Consider the following 25507-nt stretch of genomic DNA (forward strand, 5'->3'; position numbering starts at 1 on the left):
CCAAGATGATGAGCAAGGCTGAGTTCCAGCATCAGCTCAAGCCCCTCTCAGACCTGCCAGAGCGATGGGATGGCCTGCAGGACCAGGCAAACAGAGATGGAAATAAAGGCAAAGAACCCCCCAACCCCACAAACGTCCTGAAACAATTCCCAGGTCACTCTGGGGAACTCAAGGAGTGATCAGCACTAATCCCAGTCCTTCCCCAGCAGATGTGATTCATGTTCAGCCAACCCCATTCCCATCACCGTGTCCAGCAACAATCCTGCCACTAATCCCATCAAGGGGATTCTTTGTTGGGTTTTGTTTGGGTTTTTTTTTTAATTCCATCTCTCACCGACTCAGATAGCAGAATCAAATCCTGAACAATACATTCAATGAGTTACTTAATTAGCTGGGTGAAGGTGAACCAGAAACAGCTGAGTCAAATAATGAGATGTCGAGAGCAGCAGCTCAGAGCAAGGAGGGATTTGGAAGAATTCTTCCTGCCAGAAAAGGAAGCACAGTACTTTTCCAACACAGAATACTAAGGGATGTCCTCTTACCATTCCAGTCCCTCCAAAAATACCAGCTGGGGGGAAAATACCAAAGTGAGCTGACAAAAGCAAGGAGAGCAGAAATCACTCACATTACAGCAAGCATCATTAAATGAGTCATTGGTAATTAACAAGTTTGAAACAAAGCAAAAAAACCCCAAACACAAAACCCAAAACAACAACAAAACAAAACAAACAAACCCAAAGCAACTACCCAGAAACATTTTCTAGATAAGTTAAATAGAGAACACAAAAGGGTTGTAATGTAGGATGATGATCAAGCAAGTAGTTTTTGCCTCATTTAAGAAGAGGCTTTCTTCTCCCATATACTAAATAGCTAAACAAAAATTTCACCGTTCTATTAATTAAATCTATTTCATTCTCTCCATTGCAATCCAGAGTCAGAGCAAGTCTGTTTTTCTGCCCTTAGCATTAGCTGAGGGCTCTTGTAATCAGACAAAATTGCAGTCAAAACTAGCTAATAAATCCTTGCTTTATTTCTGTGTTTGGACAAGCAGCTGGATTTATCCCTGCCCTGCAGTCTCCAAGGGATGATTTTTGCCACTATAAAGGAGCATAACATTACATTTTGGCCCGTGCAGGTTTCCAGGGGACTGCCAGAGACCCTGGGCACTGGCAGGAATTCAAAGCACTTCTTTCCAATGGAGCTGAACAGAGAGACTGTGCTTATTTAGAAAAATAATAAGGTTTAAAAACTGTCATTGTTACAGCTTTGTGAGTTGCAACTCAAAACAAACATGTGGTGCTCAAAGCCCAACTGGAAACCTGCAAGATAAACTGAGAAGGAGGTTTGTCCCTGACTAACTCCTCCTCACAAAAAAACAAACTATGTAGTAATTGGTATATTTTAAATTTCAAATCCATTTTTTCCAGCCAATATTGGCATATCCCTGCACTATCCTGAATAAATTAGTGCCTGTCTATCAGTCATCCTTGCCAAGAGAAACTTCACAGTAAAAGTAAGCAAAAGTGAGAAAATAAATAGAGAGGTGTAAACAGAAGTGAAGGTGTGTCATGGGAGATGGGATGCAGCAAATCAGGCAAGGCAGAAAACAGTAAAACAATTGTTTAAATACTCCAGGAGAAGTAGGATAGCTCTTATTAATGTGAACACCCAGACTGGTGTCCCACCAGGCCTACAACAACTTTACTCAGCCAGTGTAAGGAATAATCCCAATGGCAGCAGGTCACCCATCACTGAAGGGAGCAGCTGGGAGAATGGGACTTTCAGAAAAGTCCCATTCTTTAATGAAAATGCAATGAAAAATGGGACTTTTCTGTAATGAAAATTCTTCAGCTTCACAAATCCAGCCCTTCTGAGTCTCTCCAGTCTGATTCTCCCACTCTGCACCCACACACAGGTCTCACTTTCAAAAATATATTAAATTTGCTTTTTTATTTTGTTTTTTCTTCTCCCATTAAGTGCATCAGAAATATTTTATCCTGAAAAGCTTATATGCATCTATTCCATTGGAAAACATTCCATCAACTCTCCAGATTGCCAGGCTAGCAGAACAGGCCATGGGACCTTGTGGCATCAGAGCCTTGTTCTAGTGGCAAATACTTCCAGAAAAAGAAACAACTTCACGTACACAACCTCTGTGCATTATCTGCATTGCAGCCACAGGACACTTCATCACATACAAATAGGAAATATAAGTGTTATAAAACTATGTCATAATATAAATATAAATAATTTTTTCACCTTCCAAAATATAGGAATAGAAGAATAGTTCTCAGAGTGTAGTAAAATTTGGATTAAATCTTTTTTCTTCCTCATTTATGGGTTATTTCTGCTAAGAAATTTAAGATTTACTTCCAAATTTTAAATTACTAAAAATCTCAGAAACAGCCATCTTAAAATATTGGAACTAGGAACATTTTGTACTTCAGAACTGAATTTCTTTTTCTCTCACATTCATACTGGGTATCTATAAATGTCTAAAAACTAAAACGGTTGCCTTAATAGATCTGCCTTTAAAGAGCTACACAACTGATCCAGATAATTGATAATGCAGCGCTGCTTTGGAGAGTCTCAGGAGCCTTAGGATTCCCAGATGTCAGGGCAAACACCAGGCACCCTGAAATTCCAAACATGTGGCAAAAAACTTTAGGGGGAAAAACAAAATTTCAGAGCTGCAAAAGGAATAAAAAAATATTATTTACCGCAAAAAGCAGTAACATTGACAGGCACCATGTTAGAAGCTGAGCATGAAAATTCAGGTTGTAACATCGCTCTAAAGTACCACATAATTTTATTAGAAATAATAAAGAGCATTTCATATTAAGGAATGCATAATGGTGAATTTTGGGTTGTTTTTTGTGTCCTCCTTAAAAACAAGAACATTCACAGCTGCAGTGTCCAGCTGGCTGGAAGAGCCCTGCCAGGGGAACATTTCCTTGCTCCTGCAATCACTGCAAGGACATGAAGTTGTGTTCCTTAATTGATGGTGTCAAGCCCTGCAAAAACATTCCCACATATGCAGAGTCAGAAATGGGGTGGTGGATACAGTGAAAGCATTGCACACTGCAGCCTTCAGGCTTAAAGTAAATGACTTTTGATTAGACTCATAAATTACTGAACACGTGGCTGCAGCAGTTGTCAGGAGTTATCAGATAACACAAACTTTACATGGAATCAGAACTAATTCCTGCACAGTGCTACTGCTGTAAAGGCTGCAACAACAATGGCAGACATATCATTAAATGGGCAAACCTAGAAATATAATTAAATTAACTGATAATCATCTCTCTTCTTCTATCCAGACTCTAATTTAATGCACTTGCAAATGTAATGAGGTTCACTGAATTGAAAAATACTGTGGAAATAACAGAAACAAGATTAAATTAATTGCACGACATACTGATAAGAAAGCTTGCCTCAAATTATGTGAAGCACATTTCTAAAAGCCATTAAAAGGCCAGTCACATATCATGCACCTTGATGACAAATAACACATTTAAATTATTTTTTTCACTAACTGGAATATCCGTTGTGTTTCCTAGAACCATATGCTAATTGCTTGGTGCTCTCTCATCTTCAGGTAAATAAATATGTGAAAAACACTTGGGCAGTGAAAAATTAAAATCTGGCCAACAACCAAAATTACTTCTGCTCCAATCATTTCCATGTGATTCACACTACAGAATTTGAGATGAAGACATGCTAAATGTATTTATACCTTGCAGCAGCTTGGGTGAAAAATTATGTTTTCTTCCCTAAGAAACTGCCATTTAAATTTCCACAAACAGGAATAAAACATTCATTCTGAAGGCAAAATAAGCAGTTCTCAGTTGTGCCTGGGAGTGTTCTGGACAATGCAGCATCTCTGAAGCACCATCAAACATATAGAGCAACCATCCATTTTTATTGTTTTTTCTTTCTTATAAAGAGCCCTGGATAGGAATTCCACCATCTCTCTACTGTGCAAATACTCGACTGCATTTAATGCTTTAATTTAAGAAACAAGAAAATCCTCACATAAAAAAGCACATTAGATATTTTAGTTTATTTGAAAGGAAACCTTTTCTGGCATGATCCAGTAGACCAAAATTTCAAACACTAGCGGGAGCTACAAGGCATCCAATGCCAAGGATTTCAGTGGAATCCCGTCAAGTAATTCCAAATTTGTATTTCCTTGCAGGGAGATTAACAACAAAGGATTTGCATTAGCAGCCAGCACAGGGCACTTAAGCCCCCGTTCCCCTGACACGTTCCAGAGGGCAAACAGAGGGCTGGAACCAGAGCTTCTTGTGTTAACAGGGAAAAGCAGACAGTGGCAACTCCCCAGATGGATTTCTGAGCAGCAACATGCTGCAGTGACAAGAGGAATACAAAATCACAGCGGGCCAAGACACTCCTGAGCTGGAGAGCAAAGAAGAAGGGAGAGAAACGTTGAGAAACAGTGAATTAAATCACAGGGCATCGTGCTTTAATGCCAGGGCACTCGGGTGCTGACCCAACAAAAGGTCAAGCAGACACTTGGAAGAAGGTGAGGATTCCACTAATATCAGCTCAGGTGATGAAATGGAAGCCAAGCAATGAAAAGGCTCAAAAAGCAGAAAATTCTGATGACACAAACTTCCTTCATGCTCTTGTTCTTTCAAAGGCCTTTGTAGAAAATCACCCGAGAGAGGCTGAATCATTTTCCTTCCAGACTGGATTCATCTGACCTGGCTTTCCATGTCTGGAGGCAGCTCTGCCAGCCCGGGCATCCTCTGCTCTGCTGCTCACCAGGACAGGGCTCTCCCGAGCAGGAGCCCTCTCTGGGGACTGTCACAGACATCTTTTCATGAAAAATCCTTTCCTTAGGATTTTTCCTCCTGAGAAGCTGAGAGGCCGCAGGAACAAAATGTTAACAATGGTTATCTGCTGCTGTGGAATGCAACAGGTGCATCTGGGATTGGGCTCATAGAGTTGCTTCTAATTAATGGCCAATCACAGTCAGCTGGCTCGGACTCTGTCCCAGACACAAACATTTGTTATCATTCCTTTCTATTCTTAGCCAGCCTTCTGATGAAACCTTTCCTTCTATTCTTTTAGTATAGTTTTAATGTAATAGATACCATAGAATAATAAATCAGCCTTCTGAAACATGGAGTCAGATCCTCATCTCTTCCCTTCTCCAAGAACCCTGTGAACACCGTCACAGGGGGCACCACATAAAACTTTAAATAGCCAGAGGAGACCACACGCTTAATACACCTGAACTTCAGTCTCATCCTGTCTTTACTGTAATTATTCTTTCTTCATTTGGCACCTTTAAAGATATTTTACTAAGTATTTATATAGAGTTCTACCATATTTTTTTTCTATCTTCTGTGTTTTTACAAATAGTCAGTTAAGTTATGAGCTTTAATAAAGGACTTCTTGTAGTAAAATTACTTATTATTCACTAAATACTCAATTCTTAAGAAAAAGAAATAGTGAAATTAGAGGTGTATGGATATACTTGGGGAGAATTCCAGGAGGGTTTATGTCTATATAAACAATGCTTCAAAAGGGAAACTCAATGTTTATACTGCATATATGTCTTGTTACTTATAAAAACCAAGCATTATTCCAGGAACAGATGGTTTGTCAAGGTGGCCATACATGATTTTATTTTCTATTTTCAACATGCCTTCAGTGTAGCTTTAGTTCCAAAAAGATCTGGTCCTAAAATCCATTAAACACTGACAATAGAGTAGAAATTGGTGTTAATTAGTCTGGGCCTCCTCCCAAATCTCTACCAATTAAACAAGTGTTTAGTGCTATTAAGCTTACATGTTATAAATCTTTATCAGCATAACAGAGTTGCAAAATGGAAAAGGAGGGAAGCAGGAGAGTATGGAAGAAGCTAAAAAAAATCTAAAACCAAAAGTACCTGAAATATTAAAAAAGGAAAACCAGCTGCTTCCTTCTTTTTCCCTCTAAGTTACCAGAACAAATAGGCATTTTAAAACTCACAACTCTGAGTGAGATTAATATCAGGTTTTTAGGGTTCAAAATACATTTTACACATCAGGTAAGGGGGCAGACAAAACTGAATTTTCCAAGGGGGATTTCCCTACACAGTCTCATGTATTGGTCACACCATTTGTAACGTAAGGGAGCAACGCTGGGAGGAGGACAGGGGTGGGAAGAGGGAGAAAAGCTTTCTAATCTACTTCAAGATAAAACTTGTAAACTTGTGTGAGAAATAGAATTCTAATGCAGGGCACTGAAATGAACCAGTAAACACAGAAGAGTTTCACATTCAGCAAGTCAGAACAGAGCTCTGTGGTTTGAGGTGTTGGCTCAGACCAGTGCCCATCCAGGTCAGTGTCCCACCTCTCCCTGTGCTCATTCCAGGTGCTTCAAAAAAAGACAAACAAATAGCCTCTGTTCCCCACATCTATTTAGTTTCTAAAATAATTTCTGATAAACTTACTGCTGAGATAAAATGCTTATTTACAGCTACTTAAATATCTATACAAATGTTTACAGGGAAAATCAATCGTGATATATTTCTGAGCAGAAGCAAAGTGGCTTTTTTGAAAAATTCATAGCAAGGGCATCCAAACCCAGTGATTCCACAGCCTCTCTAGACCTTTGCTCTGGGGTTTGTGTAATCTCTTTGTTAACAATGTTTTTCTAATTTCTAGAAAGAATTTCCTGTGTTGCAGCCTGTGTCCATTACCCTTCTGTCATGAATGAGAAGCTTGACTAGGCCAATATTCAAGCAGCAATCAATTTATTAATTAATATGGTAAAGTATGAGCAATACAGCACTGGGTACAGTGGGGGAAGTTTTCCCTCCAACTGCACACTGATAGTTGAGGTTACAGGTATTTATAGGGGTACTCAAAAGCTTTCTCAGCAGTTTCTATTCCAATTTTTACATCCCAATTCTATACATTGTTGTAATTTAGTTTTTCTCAGGATGTATCCCAAAAGGAGCATCCCCAGATGGTGCTGGTCTGGTTTCCAAAAGAAAAAACACAAATCCCATCTGGTGAAGTCCAGCTTCCAGATGTGGGCCCACCTTTTAATTACAAGGACTATAAATCTCGTAACAGTGATGTCCAGCTTCCCTTGGTCGAAACCATAAACCCTTGAGTTGATGTTCATCTTCCTTTCTCAAGCTGCTTTTCTCTGTTTTGTTAAGCATGTTTCCTTTATATATATTCTAAAGCTACAGTTTCAAAGATACAAGCAATATTCTAAAATTATACTCCAAAAGGTTACTATTGCAAAATTCTGTAAGGCTTAACTACAAGCAAAGAGCAACATCCTTAATGCTTTAATTCCAATGCTCCTAAATCAACTAAGGTTAATTGCAAACAAAAGATAGGTTCAAAGGCCTTCTTCCATGCTTTACTTCCTCAGTTATTATTAGAATTTGTCTTTATAACTGTCCCATGGTTGGTCTCTACATATCTCACAATCACAAATACACACATTGCCTGTATGTACCTGACACCAAACACAGCTTGGTATTTCACACTTCCACTGCACTTCCAGGGAGTCTGGCTCCATCTTTTTTGTGCATTTATCTGGTTAATACAGCACCAGCCCTGATCCTCCAAACCAGCTCAGTTCTCCCTGCACCTCTTTGTGCCTCAGGCAGCAGCAGGGGCACAGAGATCCAACTCCAGAGCTCAAGCACTGAGCAAGGGGAGCACAAAACCAGCCCCTGCTCCTCTCCCACTCTGGGACAGCCACTGGAACCCCAGGATTTTCTCCTTCTGCAGCAGAGTAATCAGTTAGGGGTAGGAAGCCCTGATAAAGATAACAGATGCATTTCCTGAGCAGGAGCAGTGGCAAAGGCAGCAGGGCTGGGAGGTGACAAATTGCATTATGGTAACAGCAGCTCTCACAAGGCTTGATTAGTCTGCACTGGCTTCTCTGCCAGATACATCATGGCCAGAACTGGTCAGAGGGTAAATTTGTATGAGAACAGGAAATAATTGCCTAACAATAACAACATAATGGTCACCTCAGTTTTTAAAGATGATGAAACATCCCCATCCAGCTGGAGAGAAGATAATTTTTGGCTAACGTTCAGGAAGCAAATGTTGGTTATGCTGGACCAGCAGAGACAGGATGAGCAGACAATCTAATCACTGGCAGCTCTTCTCCTCACACATCTAATAAAGGGACATTCTGCACATGGCACATTTTTGATAAACTGGAGGTGAAAATGCAAGACAAGAATTTGCTAAAGGAGCAGGAAAAAAAAGGTGTTTTGCATAATCACTTCTAATAGGTGTAGGAAAATAAATGGAGGAAAGGTGAGGAGGATTTTAAGCATGTCCAAGTGACTTGCAGCTGGGGTGTAGAACACATCTATCATCCTAATTGCTGCTCAGTCTTGAGTGCCTGACAAGTAGAACACCTGTGTTTAGATAACACAGGCCTGGACAGACCATTCCAACTCCTTTGGGATCCCTGCTCTGCTGTGGGAAAGATCAAAGCCCAGGGTAAAGAGCCCCAGAGTGTGACACAGGTGACACCAGCAAGGACCTGCTCTGTGGGACCTGCCTGCCCACCAGGCTGTGTCTGGCCAGGGGCTGCCCTGGGACTCCTCCAGTCTGCAACAGAATGAAAACAAATTCAGCCTTTGTGACCCACCCACAGCTCTGTGCCAGCTCACACACTACATGACAAAATGCCTGCCAGAGCTCTTGTTCCTGTGCAGCAACACAGGAGGATCCACCTCCTGCATGGACAGATTTGTAGCTGGATGAACAGAGGGGGATAAAGAGGCATTTAGATGATTAATACAATAATGGCACCAAGATTCCACAGTCATTCAAGGCAACAAGAGGAATTTTTTGGAGGAGCTGAAAGGATAAAATCAAAAAGCCTCTATGAGAACACACTAAAACCCCATTTAGAACATTAACCCTGTGGGGCAATGGGGTTTGAGGTGTTGTAATGTTCGTCCCACTCCAAGTTCTGTCCTGACTGAGGAACATGCTCAGCACTGGCCAGGGCAGCAGTGCTGGAACCTTCTCCAGGATCCCTGCTCTCCCACAAGGCTGAGAATCATTTGCTTTCCAGTCAGGGAGCCTAATGCACAGTTCAATGGATAAGCAGAAAGACAAGGACAACTGGAAAGGTCACTGCAATAATTAAAAGTTACACCTCATGAATTACACAGTGACTTTCCTCCTCCGTTTCCTGACATGACACGCTCTTGTTGGGATGAACCGTGGTGAAACTGTGGCAAAGAACCCCAGCTCATGCCCCCATGCAGATTGAGGGGTCAGAGGAGCTTCAGGGAGCTCAGTGTAGCTCCACAATGGCAGTGGGTGAGCCTGAGCCCTTCCCAGGGGTGTCAGGAGGGCACAGCCCCAGGCTGGAGTCCTGCAGGGAATTTCAGAGCAGTTCCCCAATTCCCCAGCAGTGCAGCCCCTCTTGCTCTGCCAGGGCTGCTGTTCCCTCACATCTGGGCACCATTCCATCCCTTCCATCCCAACGAGGGGTCTCCAGCCTGGCAGGGACACCCAGAGCAGCTGACAAAGCCCAAGCATCGCCCAAGCAATTTTCTAGAAATCTATTTTGATTTAGGTGAAATGTACATTTTTGAGTTGAGTTTGTGGTTAGACAACAGAGCTATTTAGCCTGACTGCAAAACTTCAGCTCAGAGAAACTGCTTCAGTGAAGGACAGAGACAAGGATGGGGAGACAGAGGGTGATACAGACAGACTGCTGTGAGAGCAGGTCAACCTGACCTAGGAATTCTTTCAGATGAAGAAGAACTAGCGGCAAACGTCACGCAAAATTCGTAAAAATGAATATGTATGAACTGATTGTGAAATTGTATGTATATGTATCTGAGAGGGGGGATAAAAAGGGACCTGAAGTTCCCAGAGCATGTCATTTTAGGGGAACGATTCCCACATGTGTCCAGTGCTGTAATAAACATACCAGCTTTATACCTTGCACAAAAGTCGTGGAGTTTTGATTATCTCCACAAAACGAGCTGCACCCATGAACCGTGATGGCAACAACAGCAGCCCTCACTGCCTCTAACACAGCCAACACGTGCCCAAAACACAAACAGAAACCCAAGACAGCCCTGTCAAACCATCAGAAAAGGTTGTTCTCTTGCCTGACCTGCCCAGTACAGCCACCATCCAGGATGAGCCCCTTCTCAGCTTTCACAAGAACACCACCTCAATACACGTGATGTTTCTCCAATGCTTTTCACAAACCAAGCACACCTACACAGACAAAAGACACCTCAGGAGAGGGGTGGGGAAGCTGGTGTGGAAGCCTTGTGAATACAGCCCACTATAAATCTAATCTTACATATCACAAACCATGCACAATTAGGAGGGGTAACAAGGAACTGCAGCTGCAGGATTATTTGTGCTCAGTATTTATCACAGGATGATATCAAGCTCATAAAAGACTGGGTTTATGAGAACAACACTGTAAATAATTTTTTTTCCATCATTTCTTAAACACTCAACAGCAAAAAAATCAGCTTCTGTAAAAACCAACATGTATCCTACATAAAAAAAGCAATTTGAAAATCTGAGCTTTTAAGAGATTTTTTTTTTAAATGTCTTTTCCCCCTCCATTCTGTCAAGTTACCATGGGATTTACCAGGACTCTTAATTTATGGAGATGTTTTCATTCTGTGTGTGAAAGCATGCATGCAAATACATTCGTGTCACATTAAATTCTAATTGCTAAGTCCAGAAGTGAATTTAGGAGAATACTTAAACTCAGTCAGAGTATTTCTCAACTGATTTTCAAAATCAGATTATGCTTTTTAAAAAGCAAAGTAGAGAACACTCCTTTAAGCTACCAAGGGCCACAAATACCACTGTTGTTTCAAAAACTCAGATTTGAAACTGAAAACCTTCAGTTATGAGGCATTTTTTGTTTGTTTGTTTTAATCAATCACCAAAGGAAGAAACAGTCTGACACTTTGTACTCGAAACAGGTTTGGGCCATTAATCTCAAACCTGTTGGTTCCAAGCACTGAGGGAAAGTTCAGGGAACTCTTGAGGTTCTTTTTCCCAACTGCAGTTAAATTAGCTCAGTGATTTAATAACATTCCAGCCTCAGAATGAGCAAATTATGAAGGTTTCTCTATTTATTACCCTTTTTTACTTCTTTTTTTCTGCTCTGCCCACTATAAATACTTTTAAATGTTGTGAAGGCTTGAGTTAATAATGAGAACACAGGACCCCAATTTCAACAAAGCATCTTCCCAGGAGGAGCTTTTCCTCAACCAGCACTGCTGTATCATAGGAATTATTCTAGAACCTCATAAATGTCTTTATAAAAATGCTTTGGAGATATAAGAGTATGTTCCCCTATAGAAAATGCAGCTGGAAAGCTGGCATCACAAAGAGGAAGAAAAACCTTTCTGTCAGCACTGGCACAGCTCTCTGCCATGAAATACCCAAGCATCCTTTAGGAATTACTCTACAAATCTGAATGGTCAAAAAACTATTGGAGAATGGATTAGAGATCATACAGAGTATTAAATACTCAGCATGGCCCCTGCTAGCCATGGGAATGCTGTTTGTTCTCTTCTAGGCATGTTATCAGCTAATCTCAAAATATAAGCAACACCCAACACCTCCCCTTGCCTTGAAAGAAAGGCAAAGCCCACCTGAATTGATCTCTTTCACTCTGTGTAATATTCCTGTGGATTGGTTTGGAAAGTGCTGAAGGAGATGAACAAATGCACTGTGATCCCACGTGGACAATAGGCATGCTGAGCTCAAATATCCATGTAATTCTCATGGCTGTCCCCTACATTTAGGAACACACTGAAACTGCGAGCCAACATCACATACACAACTACAAAATTAAGTTCTCTTCTTGATTAACCTAAAGATGTCTCCTAATGTGTGACTGATTTCTCTATGTTCAACTTCAATTTAAGTTAAATCTGTTAGTTTGCTACTTGCGCTGTGCTCTTTCTGCCATCATATAAATCATACCTTAGAAAAAACAAACAAAATAATAAACCAAACCCAAAGCAGCACCCTAACTCACAACTGATTTAGGATTTCAAACTGCCATCATTTAAAAGACGAACATTTACATTTTGACAAGCAGTGAAAGCACCAGCAATCAGAAGCTTACTGGGAAACATGGAGCATGTAAATCACATTCACTCGTGGCTCAGAGGTTCTCAAGTATTTATTCAGGTTTTGTAAGCAGGCAATCATTGTCACTTGCCTGTTTCCAAAACAGCTCTCTTCTAAAATGCCTTTTTCTTATTGCTTCACTGTGAGTGAGATATTCTGTGTATGCAGCACCTCAGCTGTGTCCCTGAGTTATTATTAATCAAACAAATGATCTCTCTCCATGAGCAAACAGTAAATTTGCTCTGATGGAGATGGCTGTTCCATGGCTTTGGCTTTCCTCTATGCACTCTGTCATCAGCCACGTCCTTCCACTGCCACAATGGTGAATTTAACCCTTGTAATTTTGTATTGGACTGTAAGAGAAGCCCTATTCAGGTACTCTGATTTCTATTTGTCCCGCTGGTGCTGATTTTCCCATGAACTGGGAAAATCAGCCCATTTGTGAGCAGTATTAAATGTCCTTCAATCCAATCCCACTGTGCAGTTATTACTGATTTCTTGGACCCTCTCACACCCACCCACTGCCAGGTGAGAGAAGCTCCCTGGCCCAGCAAATCCACCAGATCTCAAATTAAAACAATGAAGGGCTTTGACAGAATTCTATCATTCAGAAAATATTAAAGTGCAGCACTGAGGGCCAAGCAAAACAAGTCTTTGAGAGGCAAATGAGAAATTGTAAAGCCCTCAGACAGCACTAGAGAAAAAAGGAATCACTGAAATAACGGCTCCATTTCCAGGTAAAAGCAACTCCTCATCAGGATGGGATTACTTTAGAAACTTCCAGAACTGATGCCTTTCCCACACTTTCTGGTACAGCCTTAAAGCCATGTCATACATGAAACAAACAGCCCAGAGCTGGAGGTAAATTGGGTTTTGTCTTTTACATGTTGGGTTTGAATTTCTCTTGCCAGAATGTGCATAGAAAGTCCACGTGTGAAGGTGTTAAAAAAGGAAAACAATTCATGTTTTTAAACCTGATACTCACAACCTGAACTTCTCTAATGCTACTCTTTTGATTTTAAAACTGAAATAAATGCAAACATGCATCTTTAAAAGCTTTGTGGATCAACAAATTGTCAAAAGAAGAGAGATGAAAATGAGGAATGGAAGGGTTTACCTTGTTTCATCAAATTATCCTTAAACAAGCACAGGTGGATTGAAGACATCTTATAAATATGTCACATATTTTGGTTAGACTTCTGCTATGGTAATATCTTCAATTAGAAATATAATTCTACAGTATTTCACTTTCACTGGAACCAGCCCCAGCTCATGTCAGGATGTGCAGCAGATCCCTCTCTATAGGGAGCAATGGCAGATTTATAATCAAAATATATTGAGAAACATACTTAAGACACAGGATTCTTCTGAACCACCTGTTAAGGCCAGGAATTCAAATCTGCTCTCCGTAGCTGAAGAAACAATTTAGTCTTTCTGCACCTCTGGAATAACATTTGTTAAGAAATTAATATTTTTCTGAAATTATTCAGAATGAAAATAATAAGCAGTAACAAAACAAATATTGATTTTGTTTTTTCTTTTTGCTTCTAATCTCAGTGGGACCTGATTCAAACCCTGATTAAACCACAGCTAGACCAGTTTCCATAGCAGACACTCCTGGAGTATCTAGCAAAACTCATGTTTCTGTAAAACTCAACTGGTTTTCTGAATTAATTCCACCTCCCACCCCACCAAATTATGAATATTCTGGTTGCCTGTAATTTATTGCCTTAATATTCATCACATTACTTTAAGTGCTGGGAAACAGAATTTAAACCTTATAACCTGGTACAACACATACAATTCTCCTGGGATTAAAGAACAAAATGTGTATTGTATTGCAATAAAAGCCTTTATAAAATGGAATAAACTAACTCAAGATTTAGCTTACCACCACACACCTTCTAGCCATTTCTTAAATGAGGAAAGGAATAGTTCTAACTCTGGTTTACAACTACTTCAGGCTCAAGGTTCTTTAAAAAACAAAACAAAACAACACAAAAGAACCTTGCACATGAATAGGAACAAACCAACACACAGCAAAATAATGTGATGTCTGTGAAACAAAAGGTGGGCATTGGACTCTGTGATCTTGGAGTGATCACAGAATGAATATAAAAAATGAATATAAAAAGCAAACAAAAAAGAATGGACTATTGATTAGCTCATCCACATCTTGTAATTCAAATGTTTTGATAGTTGAACCTGTGCCATCCTCTAACAGAAAAGAATGGGGGGAGAAAAATATGTCAAAAATCATTATGTATTTCTTAAAATTCATAATTGTACCACAGTCTAATGTTGTGAAAGCTGGAATGAAAAGTGAAATGCAAAGTGTTAGTAACAAAGATGTGAGGTAAGGCTATTTTGGTAACATTTGGGGTTATTTTTTTGCTGTTTTTATGTTGAAACTCTTAAATAATTGAAGAACAGCTATTTAGTACAAATGACAAAAACTTTTAGCAATTAGTGTGTTTATGTTGTGCTTGCAAGGGAAGAACAACATTTCACAGTAATTGCCTTGTAATAAGGTTATTTTCCATGCTGCAGTTCCTCCTGCACCATGGATTTAACAGATATGCCTGTAATTGTTAAAAACATGACTTTTGCCAATGCTGAATGCAGCAGTGAAACCCAGAGCAGCAGTGGCACGGGTGAAATGTGTGAGGTGGAAGGTGAAATGTGCTGAACATCCTCCCTGTGAGCTGCTGCTGGGGGCCAGCACAGCCAAGGGGTTTGTACCCTGGACATGGCTCACAAAGGTTTTATGGTTTTGTAAAAGATTTCATGTCCTAATTTAATTGTCACACTTCCAGGACTTCTCTGACTCCTCGGAAGCCCCCAGAGTCAGCCCACCTAAATTCCAAGCCTCCAAGCATAACCACTGCTCAGCGAAGTCTCACCAGAGAGAGGGTTTGATTACAAGTCACTTTTGCCACCACAGCAAACCTGACACTGGCTCAGTTTGAGATGTAAGGGACAATGCTGCTGAGGGGCAATAACAACTCCATGAACTTCCCCAGAGCAGGGCACCAGCTAGTTAGGACAAGCCCAGGAGGGAGAAAACATTAACTCACCCTGTTCTCCAGAGGGTACCTATGCTACCCACTGGCTGCTTATAGTGCTGTCAGACCAGAAAATATAGCAATTAACACATTATTTGTTGCTATCAGATTTTAAAAATTGTCAAAAATGTATCAAATTTGTGCTTTTTGTTTCATATCTTGGTTTAATATCCTCACTTTACTCAGAATTCTTTATGCAGTGCTGCACTCAGTTTCAAGGCTTTCTTTGTCTGGCTCACAGCAGGCAGCAACAGGGGCAGAGTCCCTCCAGAGTTCACAGTTTGGGGATTTCAGTGAGTTCTGTCCAGCTGCTTTTCCACACAATGATTTTAATGGTTTTGCAGCAGCTCACCCCAAGGAATCGCATCACACAGCATCTCTGGTCATCCAAATCTTTACAAACCTGAAAGAGTGGACTCAAAGGTACAATTGCCCATATTCCACGGGTACAAACATTGCTAAGCAATCTCACATGCACTTCACCTGTTTTTAGAGTGTCACTCCAAATATTCTCTGCTTAGAATGCTAAACCAGCTCTGAAATGGGTGGGATTTGATCTTCTTTCCCAAAACAAATCACATGAATAAGTCCAGGGGGATGGAAGGAGAGTGAGAGGAAAGAGAGAGAGAAGAGAAAATCATATCCACAAAATAAAGAGACAAACGTGATAGTTTGCAGTAAACATACACCAGACAAACTGTCCACAGCAGTGGAACAGAGGAGAAGGCTCTGGAGTTCACAGTAATGGGCACAGCAATTAATAAGACATATAGCACATGGTAAAATCCATTCTGCCATCTGTGTCAACTGTCCCCAGGTGGGAGCTGGGCATGTTTGCCATGCTCATCAGCATTAGGATTGCTGCTCCATGCCAAATCTGATTTTATTGGCTCCAATGCTAAAAAATCTATCAGCATTGCTATTTAAAGCTTCTCATAATAATACCACAATTCCAAGCAGAAAACACAAAACCACATAGCACTGGAAATCTTGCCTAACCTTGGTGCCTTCAGGGCAATTAACATTATACCAGAAAAGAATCTAATCTAAGGTCAAAGAGGTGACTGTGCAATGAGATATGTTCATTTTCATAACTGTTTACAAATTACTACATTTATTAAAAATGCTGTATATAACAGGTTATACAGTAAGAGTGGCAGAAGGAAAGTTACTTCTCTCAAGCCTATTTAAGATCTGATCCAGAAAAAAGTATAATGCACTTCCAATTTAAGGTGAACATCAAGATCATGAGCAAAGGAAAATAATATTGTTTCTCTTTCAAACTCCTAGAGAAATGCAGGGGGCTTTCTATGGGTTTCTCTTCTTTACATCCTCAAATCCCCTGCGCTAGCAATGCCTCCAGCAAAAGGCAGTGTATGCACCCAGTGCAATCTGTTACTTCATAACCAGTATCTGAATTATTTCCAACCACCAAGAGCAGTTTGTTGGGCTTGAAGGGACATCTGCCCTCTCTCTGCTTGATGGTGAGCCACGGGCAAGTGGCTGCAGAGCACCTCCAAGCCAGCCACGAGCTGGCACAAGGGCTGCAGGTGGAAATGCTGCCCCATGGGTTGGCACAGGGATGTTTGCACCTGCAGCCCTCCTGTCACCACCAGAAGCTGCTCCTGCTCCTCCTCCTCTGCTTGCACATCCCTGGGTGGTGTTTGCAGGGGTCCCAGGATGAGGAGAGAGATGAGAACCTTGACGCCGTGTTTCGGAAGGCTGATTTACTATTTTATTATATATGTATCTATATTTATTATATATGTATATATATATATATATATATATATATATATAAATAATGTATTATAGATACATTTATAAATATATCATTTATTAAATGATACAATATTATATATAATTTTATTTTAATATATATTTAATATATTAAAATAAAATTATATATTAAAACTATACCAAAGAATAGAAGAAAGGATTTCATCAGAAGGCTAGCAAGGAGAGCAATGGAATGAATAATAAAATCTTGTGACTGCTCACAGCCTCGAGACAGGTGGCTGTCATTGGTCATCAAGTAAAAACAATTTCACATGCTGGGTAAACAGTTCTCCAAATCACACTCCAAACCAGCAAAACATGGAGAAGCTGAAGCTTCTCAGCTTCTCAGGAGAAAGGGTCCTGGCAAAAGGATTTTTCAGAAAATATGTGTGTGACACATCCCCATGTGCACGGGATCTTGTGTAAATCCACATTTCCCTTTCCCATGGCAGCTGGGTTATCAGCAATCACACTTATCCAGGGACAGATGAGGATTTTCTCAGTGGCCTCTGCCTCAGCAATCATCAGGGGCTGCTTTCTGCATTTATTCCTGTGGTAACAAGAGCTTCAGATCAAACTGCTCACACTGAGAGCAAAACAAACCCTGGAGAAGGCATGAGAGACATGATTTGTTTTCGGGAGAGAAAAGCCACTTTTGGGAGCTCCTGTAGGACTTCCCACTTTGTGAGTCACACAGCAGTCACAGGGACTTGTCACTGAATTCTCTTCTGCAGGCACCAAAGGACGACTGTCTTTAAATCAGACATGTTAAGTACACCACATCTTCCCTTCAAAAGCAGCTATATTCTGTAACACCTACACATCCAGAATAAATTAGCTTTCTTATTCAGTGGTGTCAACAATGGTAAGCCCCAGAGAATAAGGGAGAAAGAGTAATGCTAGCCTAGGCCAAAATACTTATTAATTACACCTCCTTTCAGATGCCTCCCTTGTTGAAACCCTGTTTGCTGCCTCATGAAATAAGGAATAACACCTAGTCTTTAATTTATGAGCAATAATTTGGAAATTGCCCTCAATTTTTACCTCCTGTTCATTGTTCAACAATGCTGTATAAAGGAGGGAGATCCGTTATCCCTCAAACTTTTCCCTGCACACAGCTCCCTGCTGAACACCAGAGGAGAATCTAATCTAAGGTCAAAGAGGTGAGTGTGCAATGAGATATTTATCTGCTGCCCACCCCCTGAGATGTCAAAAGGAGTAGCTGATAGTGTCAGCTGTGACACTCTTTCTGCAGCAGGCATCTGCCCATTACCAGGTGCCGAGAAAACCTCAGCTCGTTTCATACATGAAACTGGAGAGCTGTCATCTGGTAACAGATTTTTATTACTACCAGGAGTGTATTTGAATTCAAAGTAATGACCTGGAAGTACAAAATTCCATATTCTGTAATCCCACAAGCCGTGCAATTCTCCCTCTTCAGTTACTGCTGAATATCTCTATAGCTTCCTCTGCTGCTCCTGATTTAATATAATGCTATCAACAAACCTCCTTAGTGAACAGGGTCACGGCAAGATTTACAGTGCTTTTGCACAGGCCTGCAGGTGAATTTATTTTACCCAATACATCCATTTAGATCCATTTTCCCCAGAACATTATTCTTCAAAGACAACTTAGCGAGTTCTCCAGCATCAGATAAAAGTCAAGCTAAGTGGTGCAAAGATGACAAGGTGTCCTGCATGACCTTAATCAGAAGTTTAAGTGCAGGATAAAAGTGAGAACTGAACCGAGAGCCACTACCCCAAGTGCCTTTTTTTTAAACATCAAGGAGACAAATGTTGCTGCTCAGACACTTTTTTTTAATTTTTTTTTCCCTCCAGACTGACACCCACAGCTTGTGGATTGCATTCAGCAGGCAAGGGTGGGAGCAATATTCTGAGAAAAGCAGTGTCACTCACCAAACCCCAACGCACTATGTGAGAAAGCTCAGGGCGTCCTGTAATGACAATGGACAGGGCATTAATGGGAAAGAATTGGAATTTTCATCCATAGGTTCAGCACACAGTGTGTTACTGAGCCAGCCTAAGCAAGCCCTCACAGCCCTTCCCCTTCTGTTCCAGACATTCCAACCCTCATGTTGTTGCAGACATCTTTTATGGAAAATCCTTTCATTAGGATTTTTCCTCTTGAGAAGCCGAGAGGCCTCAGGAACAAAATGTAAACAATGATTATCTGCTGCTGAAATGCAACAGGTGCATCTGTGATTGGTCTCATGTTGGATGTTTTTAATTAATGGCCAATCAAAGTCAGCTGGCTCAGACAGAGAGCCAAGACACAACCCTTTGTTATCATTCTTTGTTTTTCTATTCTTAGCTAGTCTTCTGATGAAATCCTTTCTTATATTCTTTTAGTATATTTTTAATTTAATATATATCATAAAATAATAAATCAGCCTTCTGAAACATGGAGTCAGATCCTCATCTCTTCCCTCATCCAAACCCCTGTGAACACTGTCACACCCAAATGGCTTTTTCTGTCACGTTTGGTGTCACACACACAGGCATGGCTCTGGCAGAACCACAACTTCCAAATTATGACAGAACTGTGGGGAGAACTTAAAGCAGCTTTCCAGTGCCTGTAAGAGAGCTGGAGAGGCTCTGACAAGGGCATGGTGTGACAGGACACAGGGAATGGCTCCCAGTGCCAGAGGGCAGGGATGGATGGGATATTGGGAATTGGAAATTGTTCCCTGTGAGGGTGGGCAGGCCCTGGCACAGGGTGCCCAGAGCAGCTGTGGCTGCCCCTGGATCCCTGGCAGTGCCCAAGGCCAGGCTGGGCAGGGCTGGGAGCAGCCTGGGACAGTGGGAGGTGTCCCTGCCATGGCAGGGGATGGAACAAGACCCTAAATGTCCCTTCCACCCAACACCATCCTGTGATTCCATGATTCTGAGGTTTAACTCTAATCAAACCCCTGCACACTAGCTGTGAGTTAATAAAATAACCTGGTTTTAGAAAATTTTTCTTCCAACTGTTTGGCCTCTGGCTTTACGCTTGCAGACTAAACATCAAATAATGAAATTCTTTCTTCTTTCCATGCACACTCAACACACCACACAGCTGATTAGCTTTCAGTATTATGGAATCACATTGCTTGAAGTTACAACAACTTATTTTATAAATAAAAACAAGTTGCTGAAAAATAACATAAATTTTGGCACTGTATCAACCCAATTAAACCTCTGTTTTACTAGAATTCAAAAACCAGCCAAAAATAATCTAATTGAGAAATACTAAAACTGGACTTATTCTGTGTGGTGGTGAGAATGACATTAAAATGGTTTTAAAAGACCCAGATAGCTATAAAAGATTAAAAAGCATAACTTTACAGCCAAAGCAGAGATAAAGAGAAAGCACAGAGACACAAAACTTGAAGAATGCCCGGACTCTGCGCTGCTGTGGAGGCACTGAGGGGAGGAAATCACTGAGGAGCAGTTTCAGAATGGAAAAAGGTAAAGAAAACTCTTCAGCCAGCCACAAACATCCCTGTACTGCATACACAAACATCCCTCAGCCTCTGCATAAAATAACTTCAAACTTCCCCTGACTTCCAAACTTCTGCAGGGCTTGAAACGAGGATGGAGAACAGTCCTGATATAGAAGGGAGCAGCCAAACACAAATTTTATGCATATTCATAGAATGAATCTGACTTTTGGAGCTGCTGGTAGTAGAAAACAAGATAAAAGAATTGTGAGAGTTAGGAAGAAATTTCACATGGATGAAATAGAACTGAGTGATGTGACAGCTTTGATCATTGTTCAGAAGCTGGAAAGCAAAACTCTCCCTGAACCTCCGCAGAGACATGGGCTGTGCCAAGACCTGGCACAGAAAAGTTTTCTGGGGGAGCACAAGTAGGCAGAGAAGAAGTAAAAAAAGAAGTAAAAAGACAGGGAGGGGGCTGGAACTCTGGGGGCCAAAAAATAATTAAAAAAAACCCCAAACTACCAAAATAAATTGGGAGGAAACCAGAGGGTTTTATCCAAAAAACTTTCTCGATCAACTAAGTCTACCAGCAGAAGCAATGCAAACTGAGACAGAGCTCTGTCCTGGGTGTAAAATGGTATTCAGGTGAAAGATTGTCTATTAAACATTAATATAAAACCCTGAGTAATTAAATCTTTTTTCATTTTTAACAACAGATAATCAGATGCAAAGAACATTTAACCTTTTTCACTTAACTTTGGTAATATAAGAAGCTGAAATGTACTGCAACAGGTTTCTTTTATATCTATTTATGATATGACCTCTTAATATATATGTACTTACATGTGTATGTTTGCAGGAAATTTGTACATTAATCAATATTTATAATGCTGTAGTAACTGAAAAACTACCCTACAGTAGATTCACAAGAGAAATCAAACTGAACAATGCAGAGATGAGATACCTGCTCTGTTTTCAACAATTCCTATTTGTTAGCTTATTTAACAATGATTGAACATTTTGGGAACAGCTGCCTTGGTAAAGGCTCGACATCCCCAGCCTTCCACTGATGTGCAAGGGCAACAGTGTTCATCCCTCCAGATCTGTCCCCAGTGATATGTCAGAAATCATATTCCTGATGTTCACGAATTTATATAAAACACAGTGGGAAAAGGAAACAGAGACACTTAGAAAAGCTACTCAGATAAAAGGGGAGCCTTTTTCTAGTTGATAAATGCACTCAGTAGCACATTTCTTTATGTAATCTCTCTTCAGACAGTAGAAGGAAGCCTCTGCAGAATATTTTTTTTTTAATAGATGAAACATGAATCATTTTATCTTTAAATTACATAACACAAATGCAAATTAATCAGTATCCTTAGACAACTACAAAGTTGATTAAGTGGCTCTTAAAGTCAGAAGATACCAGAACTGTTGAACAGCTCTTTTTACATTGGCTGTAACCCTTAATATTTCTCCAAAGCAACATGAGCAAAGCTGGAGACATTAATATCCATTAGAGGGAAAGGCTGGTAGGGATTTGAGAGTGCTCTGGCTGTGCTGTAATCGATAGGTTACCTGCTCAATAGAGGGCATACATTACTTTTACTCCAAGACAAATACACTGGAAGTTATGTTTTGTTTCTGTCATTGAGCAGCTCTTGCTCACCCCAGCTTTTGTTGAGCTTTCCTTCCACAGAGTAATGAGCCCAGGACTGTTTCATGGCTGAGGGGGGGGTTCCATTTTTCAGACAAATATCTGTCCCTCATCTGACATAAAGCACCACTTAAGGATGAAGCAATGGCATGAAAGGTGCAATAGAAGCAAAAAAAAAAAAAAAAAAAAAGGGGAGAAAAAAATAAATTCTCCTGCAGTGGAATTTATGGAGTAAACTACTTATTTCCTGACAGAGCAGGAAACTCTGTGCAGGTAGATAGCAAAGTGGTGAAAGAAAACAAGAACTGGCTGAGAGAGCCCAGAAGTGGGGTTGCAGTGGCAATGTAGACAAAATATCAGTTTTAAGATGGATGAAATTAAGAGACTCTCTAGCAGCAACCCTCTCCTCCCCTTCCCACTTCTCTCCTTCTTCCCAGAAGGAAAAATGTGTCTGAGCCCTTCATGACAACATCAGAGAATTTGGGTGGGGGTTTATGTGTGAGTACAGAATCTGGTTTTGGCTGATGGGATCTTTGAAGAGGGTTGAAACGCTGACATGAGAATAAAAGGGATCCATAACAACATGTTCTGAAATGACTGAAGCTGGAAAGCAAAAAGGGAGAGGGGAGAAGGAAAAAAAGTCAAAAAGAAAAGGGAAGAAAAGAGAGGGAAAAAAAACCCAGAGGGCTGAGTGGGGGGAAGGAAGGAAAAATAAAAATGAGTAATATGCTACAAAAAGCAAGAGAGGCTACAGATTTACAGAGGAGTGTGTCCACAACAAATGACACCTATTCCTTGAAATCTCTGCAGAGCTTCAGGTTTCACACAATTGTCTGTTAGAAGAAAGGATGAACACCTACATTTATTCAGTTCTTCCAAGTAAAAGATCAGATGGGTTAAAGAGGAAAAGCCCGTGTACACAAAAAAGGTGGAAGAAAAGCAATGGCTGGAAAAGAGAAATATTTGAATTATTGAAAACCAGCTCATTATTTTCCCTTGAATACATGATCTCAGTAATGGTTATCTGACATTAATGACCATCTCTACAATGCAGGCAAAGAGGTGCCTGGCAATTCACTCAAACATTCCGGTTACTTTCCTTCAGCCTCTTCCATAGTTCAGCAGAACTTTTGTCTCTATACTTTTTAGCTGCTAGGAGAGCTCCAATCCTTTCTCTAGGCCAGGAACAACCTGGTTCCAACACTCAGTGCTGACCCTGTGCTGCTCAGCAGTGCAGGAACATCCCTGGTGTAATCACCAGCCCCTGCACGTCCTTTGTTACAGACAGCCACGACCACCAGCAAGGGGATCTATTGAAATAAAAGCATTCTTGGTGCTTGTTTGTGCCATCCTGAAAAGCACAGCTTATCTTTACCCCTGCATGCTGCCTGCTCACCACCACACCAGCTCCTAGTGCTGGAGATGGGATGGTTAAAAGCTCCAACCACAAATCAGTTCTAAAGTCCTAAAATAATTAGAAAAACCAACAAAGAGAGGATGGAATATTCCATCATTATTACCACTTCCATAAATCAGTATTTTGATTTATGACCAGCATCTGTAGCAGAGTACAGCCCATCTTTTGAAATACCTGCAACATAAGAGGATTTAATTTAATTTAATATGGAGCTTTATTAAGAAAATGAAAGCAACAGTGAGCCACTGGGGAACAGAAATCCCACCTCTTGCCAGCAGACATGCAGAGTGCACCCATCCCTCAGATTATTCCTGCCCACACAACATCCTAACTCACCCCCTGGTGGATGCAAATCACTGCTGGATCAATCCTGATACGTTACAGTCCTTCCAGAATTTCCTGATACCCCATCCTAGTGTTTTTGTTTAGATATTATAAGTGTAGAATGCTATGGTCGTGAAAAACAATGGCAAAACTACAGAGAATTTGGGGAAACCTGTAAAATAAAGGGGTTTTAGTAAGCATGCAACAGGCTGTACAATTTTGCACTGCAATGTATTAAAAAAAAAAAAAAAAACCATAAGCCAGATGCCAAGAACAACTTGCCTGGGTAAAAGAAAAACTTATCCTACTTATCCTTCAGCCTCAAAAATGCATTTGATAACAAGGGTTTTACTGCACAAAATGTGTGTCTCAAGGCAAGATGGAATTCTACAAAAGCAAACTGAGAGTAGTTCACCAGGTGAAACCCATGAAAACTCTCTCTCCTCACCTGGGTCTTGGGATTCTGGCCCCTGGACAACTGGACAGTCTCACTCTCATAAAAATTAAGACATAATAGGTTCTATAATTAATGCCTCATGACAGCTTTACGTTTTCTTCTTAAAGTATTAAATGGAATCACAAACATCTATGTTTAAACCTGGGCATCCAAATACTGCGCTTAGCCAAGAGTCAGAGCTGTTCCTAAAGCATTTTTTCACCCATAGGTGTCAATCACAATTATCCAGGAATAAATTACACAGCTAAAACATCTTTCACAAGTGCTGTTGTCTACAAGAACCATGCTGAAAAATATTATTTTATTTATTTATTCAGTTATTTTTCTGTCACTTGAATTTTATGTTTTACTATAAATTCAGTGCTACTAACCAGTAGATTCTGAGGCACAGTTCCCTGCAAGGGATGTGAATTTCATCCTGCCTGACCCAGTGCTACACGGACGGGTTGGGCTGCACCTCATCTCGCTGACAATTTAAACTTTCCTCCCCTTGCTGCTACATGAGCTTTGTGCTCGAGTGTTGATGGTTAAAGGGTCAGCTCCTTTTGTGCACAGCAGGGCGTCAGGCTGGAACTGCTGTCGATTATGGCCATTAACTGAGCTACAGGCACACTCAGGGGTGTATTTACTGCTTGTCTTGGAAGTATCCTAAAAATACAGGCCAAGCCATCCAGCTCCTGCTCTCTGGTACTGAAATACACAGGATGATCCCCATAGCAAACAGTGAATGCAGTAAAAATCCTCTCAGTGACTGAAGGTGTTTTCAATATTATTTTACTTATATTTATTCTTGCTTTCTCTTTCTACTGTCTTCTTTTATGTCCTTCCTTCTGTTGTTTCTGATTGGAACTCTGCAATTCTCTTTCACACCCTGAGTCAATGCTTTGTTGATGGCTCATTGTTTACTGCATTTCTGACTTGCATGTCTTCCTACTGCAAAATCAATGCAGCACTTGGATTTAACATAAAAAATGAGTGCTAACAGAGCTTTATTCTGTAGCTAATAACAGCCCCATATTATTACTTTTTATGCCCAATAAAAAATGAGAAACTGCCAACCATGGTACCTATGACAAAATCACAGCCTGAAGCTCAGAAATAAACTTTAAAATCGCAAATTTTGGGATGTGTGTTGGTCACCCAAAGGCTGACTTAACTATCCATGGCACTGAGTTTTAACTACCCATGGGACTGGGTTTTTATCTACATGCTAAACTAGATTTCACTGC

General features: G+C 40.5%; 1 protein-coding gene across 20 annotated transcripts in view; it reads right to left on the reverse strand.

The window, feature by feature from the left end:
* The window catches only part of RBFOX1 (RNA binding fox-1 homolog 1), a 1162974-nt gene that overhangs the window by 544729 nt on the left and 592738 nt on the right, over window positions 1-25507 (reverse strand). For 14 of the 20 annotated variants that reach the window (XM_063171143.1, XM_063171123.1, XM_063171126.1 and 11 more), the window contains one exon: window positions 18901-18938. The exons of the other annotated variants lie outside the window; for them this stretch is intronic. Coding sequence is in view for 13 of the 14 variants with exons in the window: in XM_063171123.1 (XP_063027193.1) it covers window positions 18901-18938 (38 nt within the window). In the remaining variant the exon portion in view is untranslated. The remainder of the gene's footprint in view (window positions 1-18900; window positions 18939-25507) is intronic. 20 annotated transcript variants of the gene reach the window in all.

Source organism: Melospiza melodia, chromosome 18 (assembly GCF_035770615.1).
Source record: "Melospiza melodia melodia isolate bMelMel2 chromosome 18, bMelMel2.pri, whole genome shotgun sequence".
Taxonomy (NCBI): domain Eukaryota; kingdom Metazoa; phylum Chordata; class Aves; order Passeriformes; family Passerellidae; genus Melospiza; species Melospiza melodia.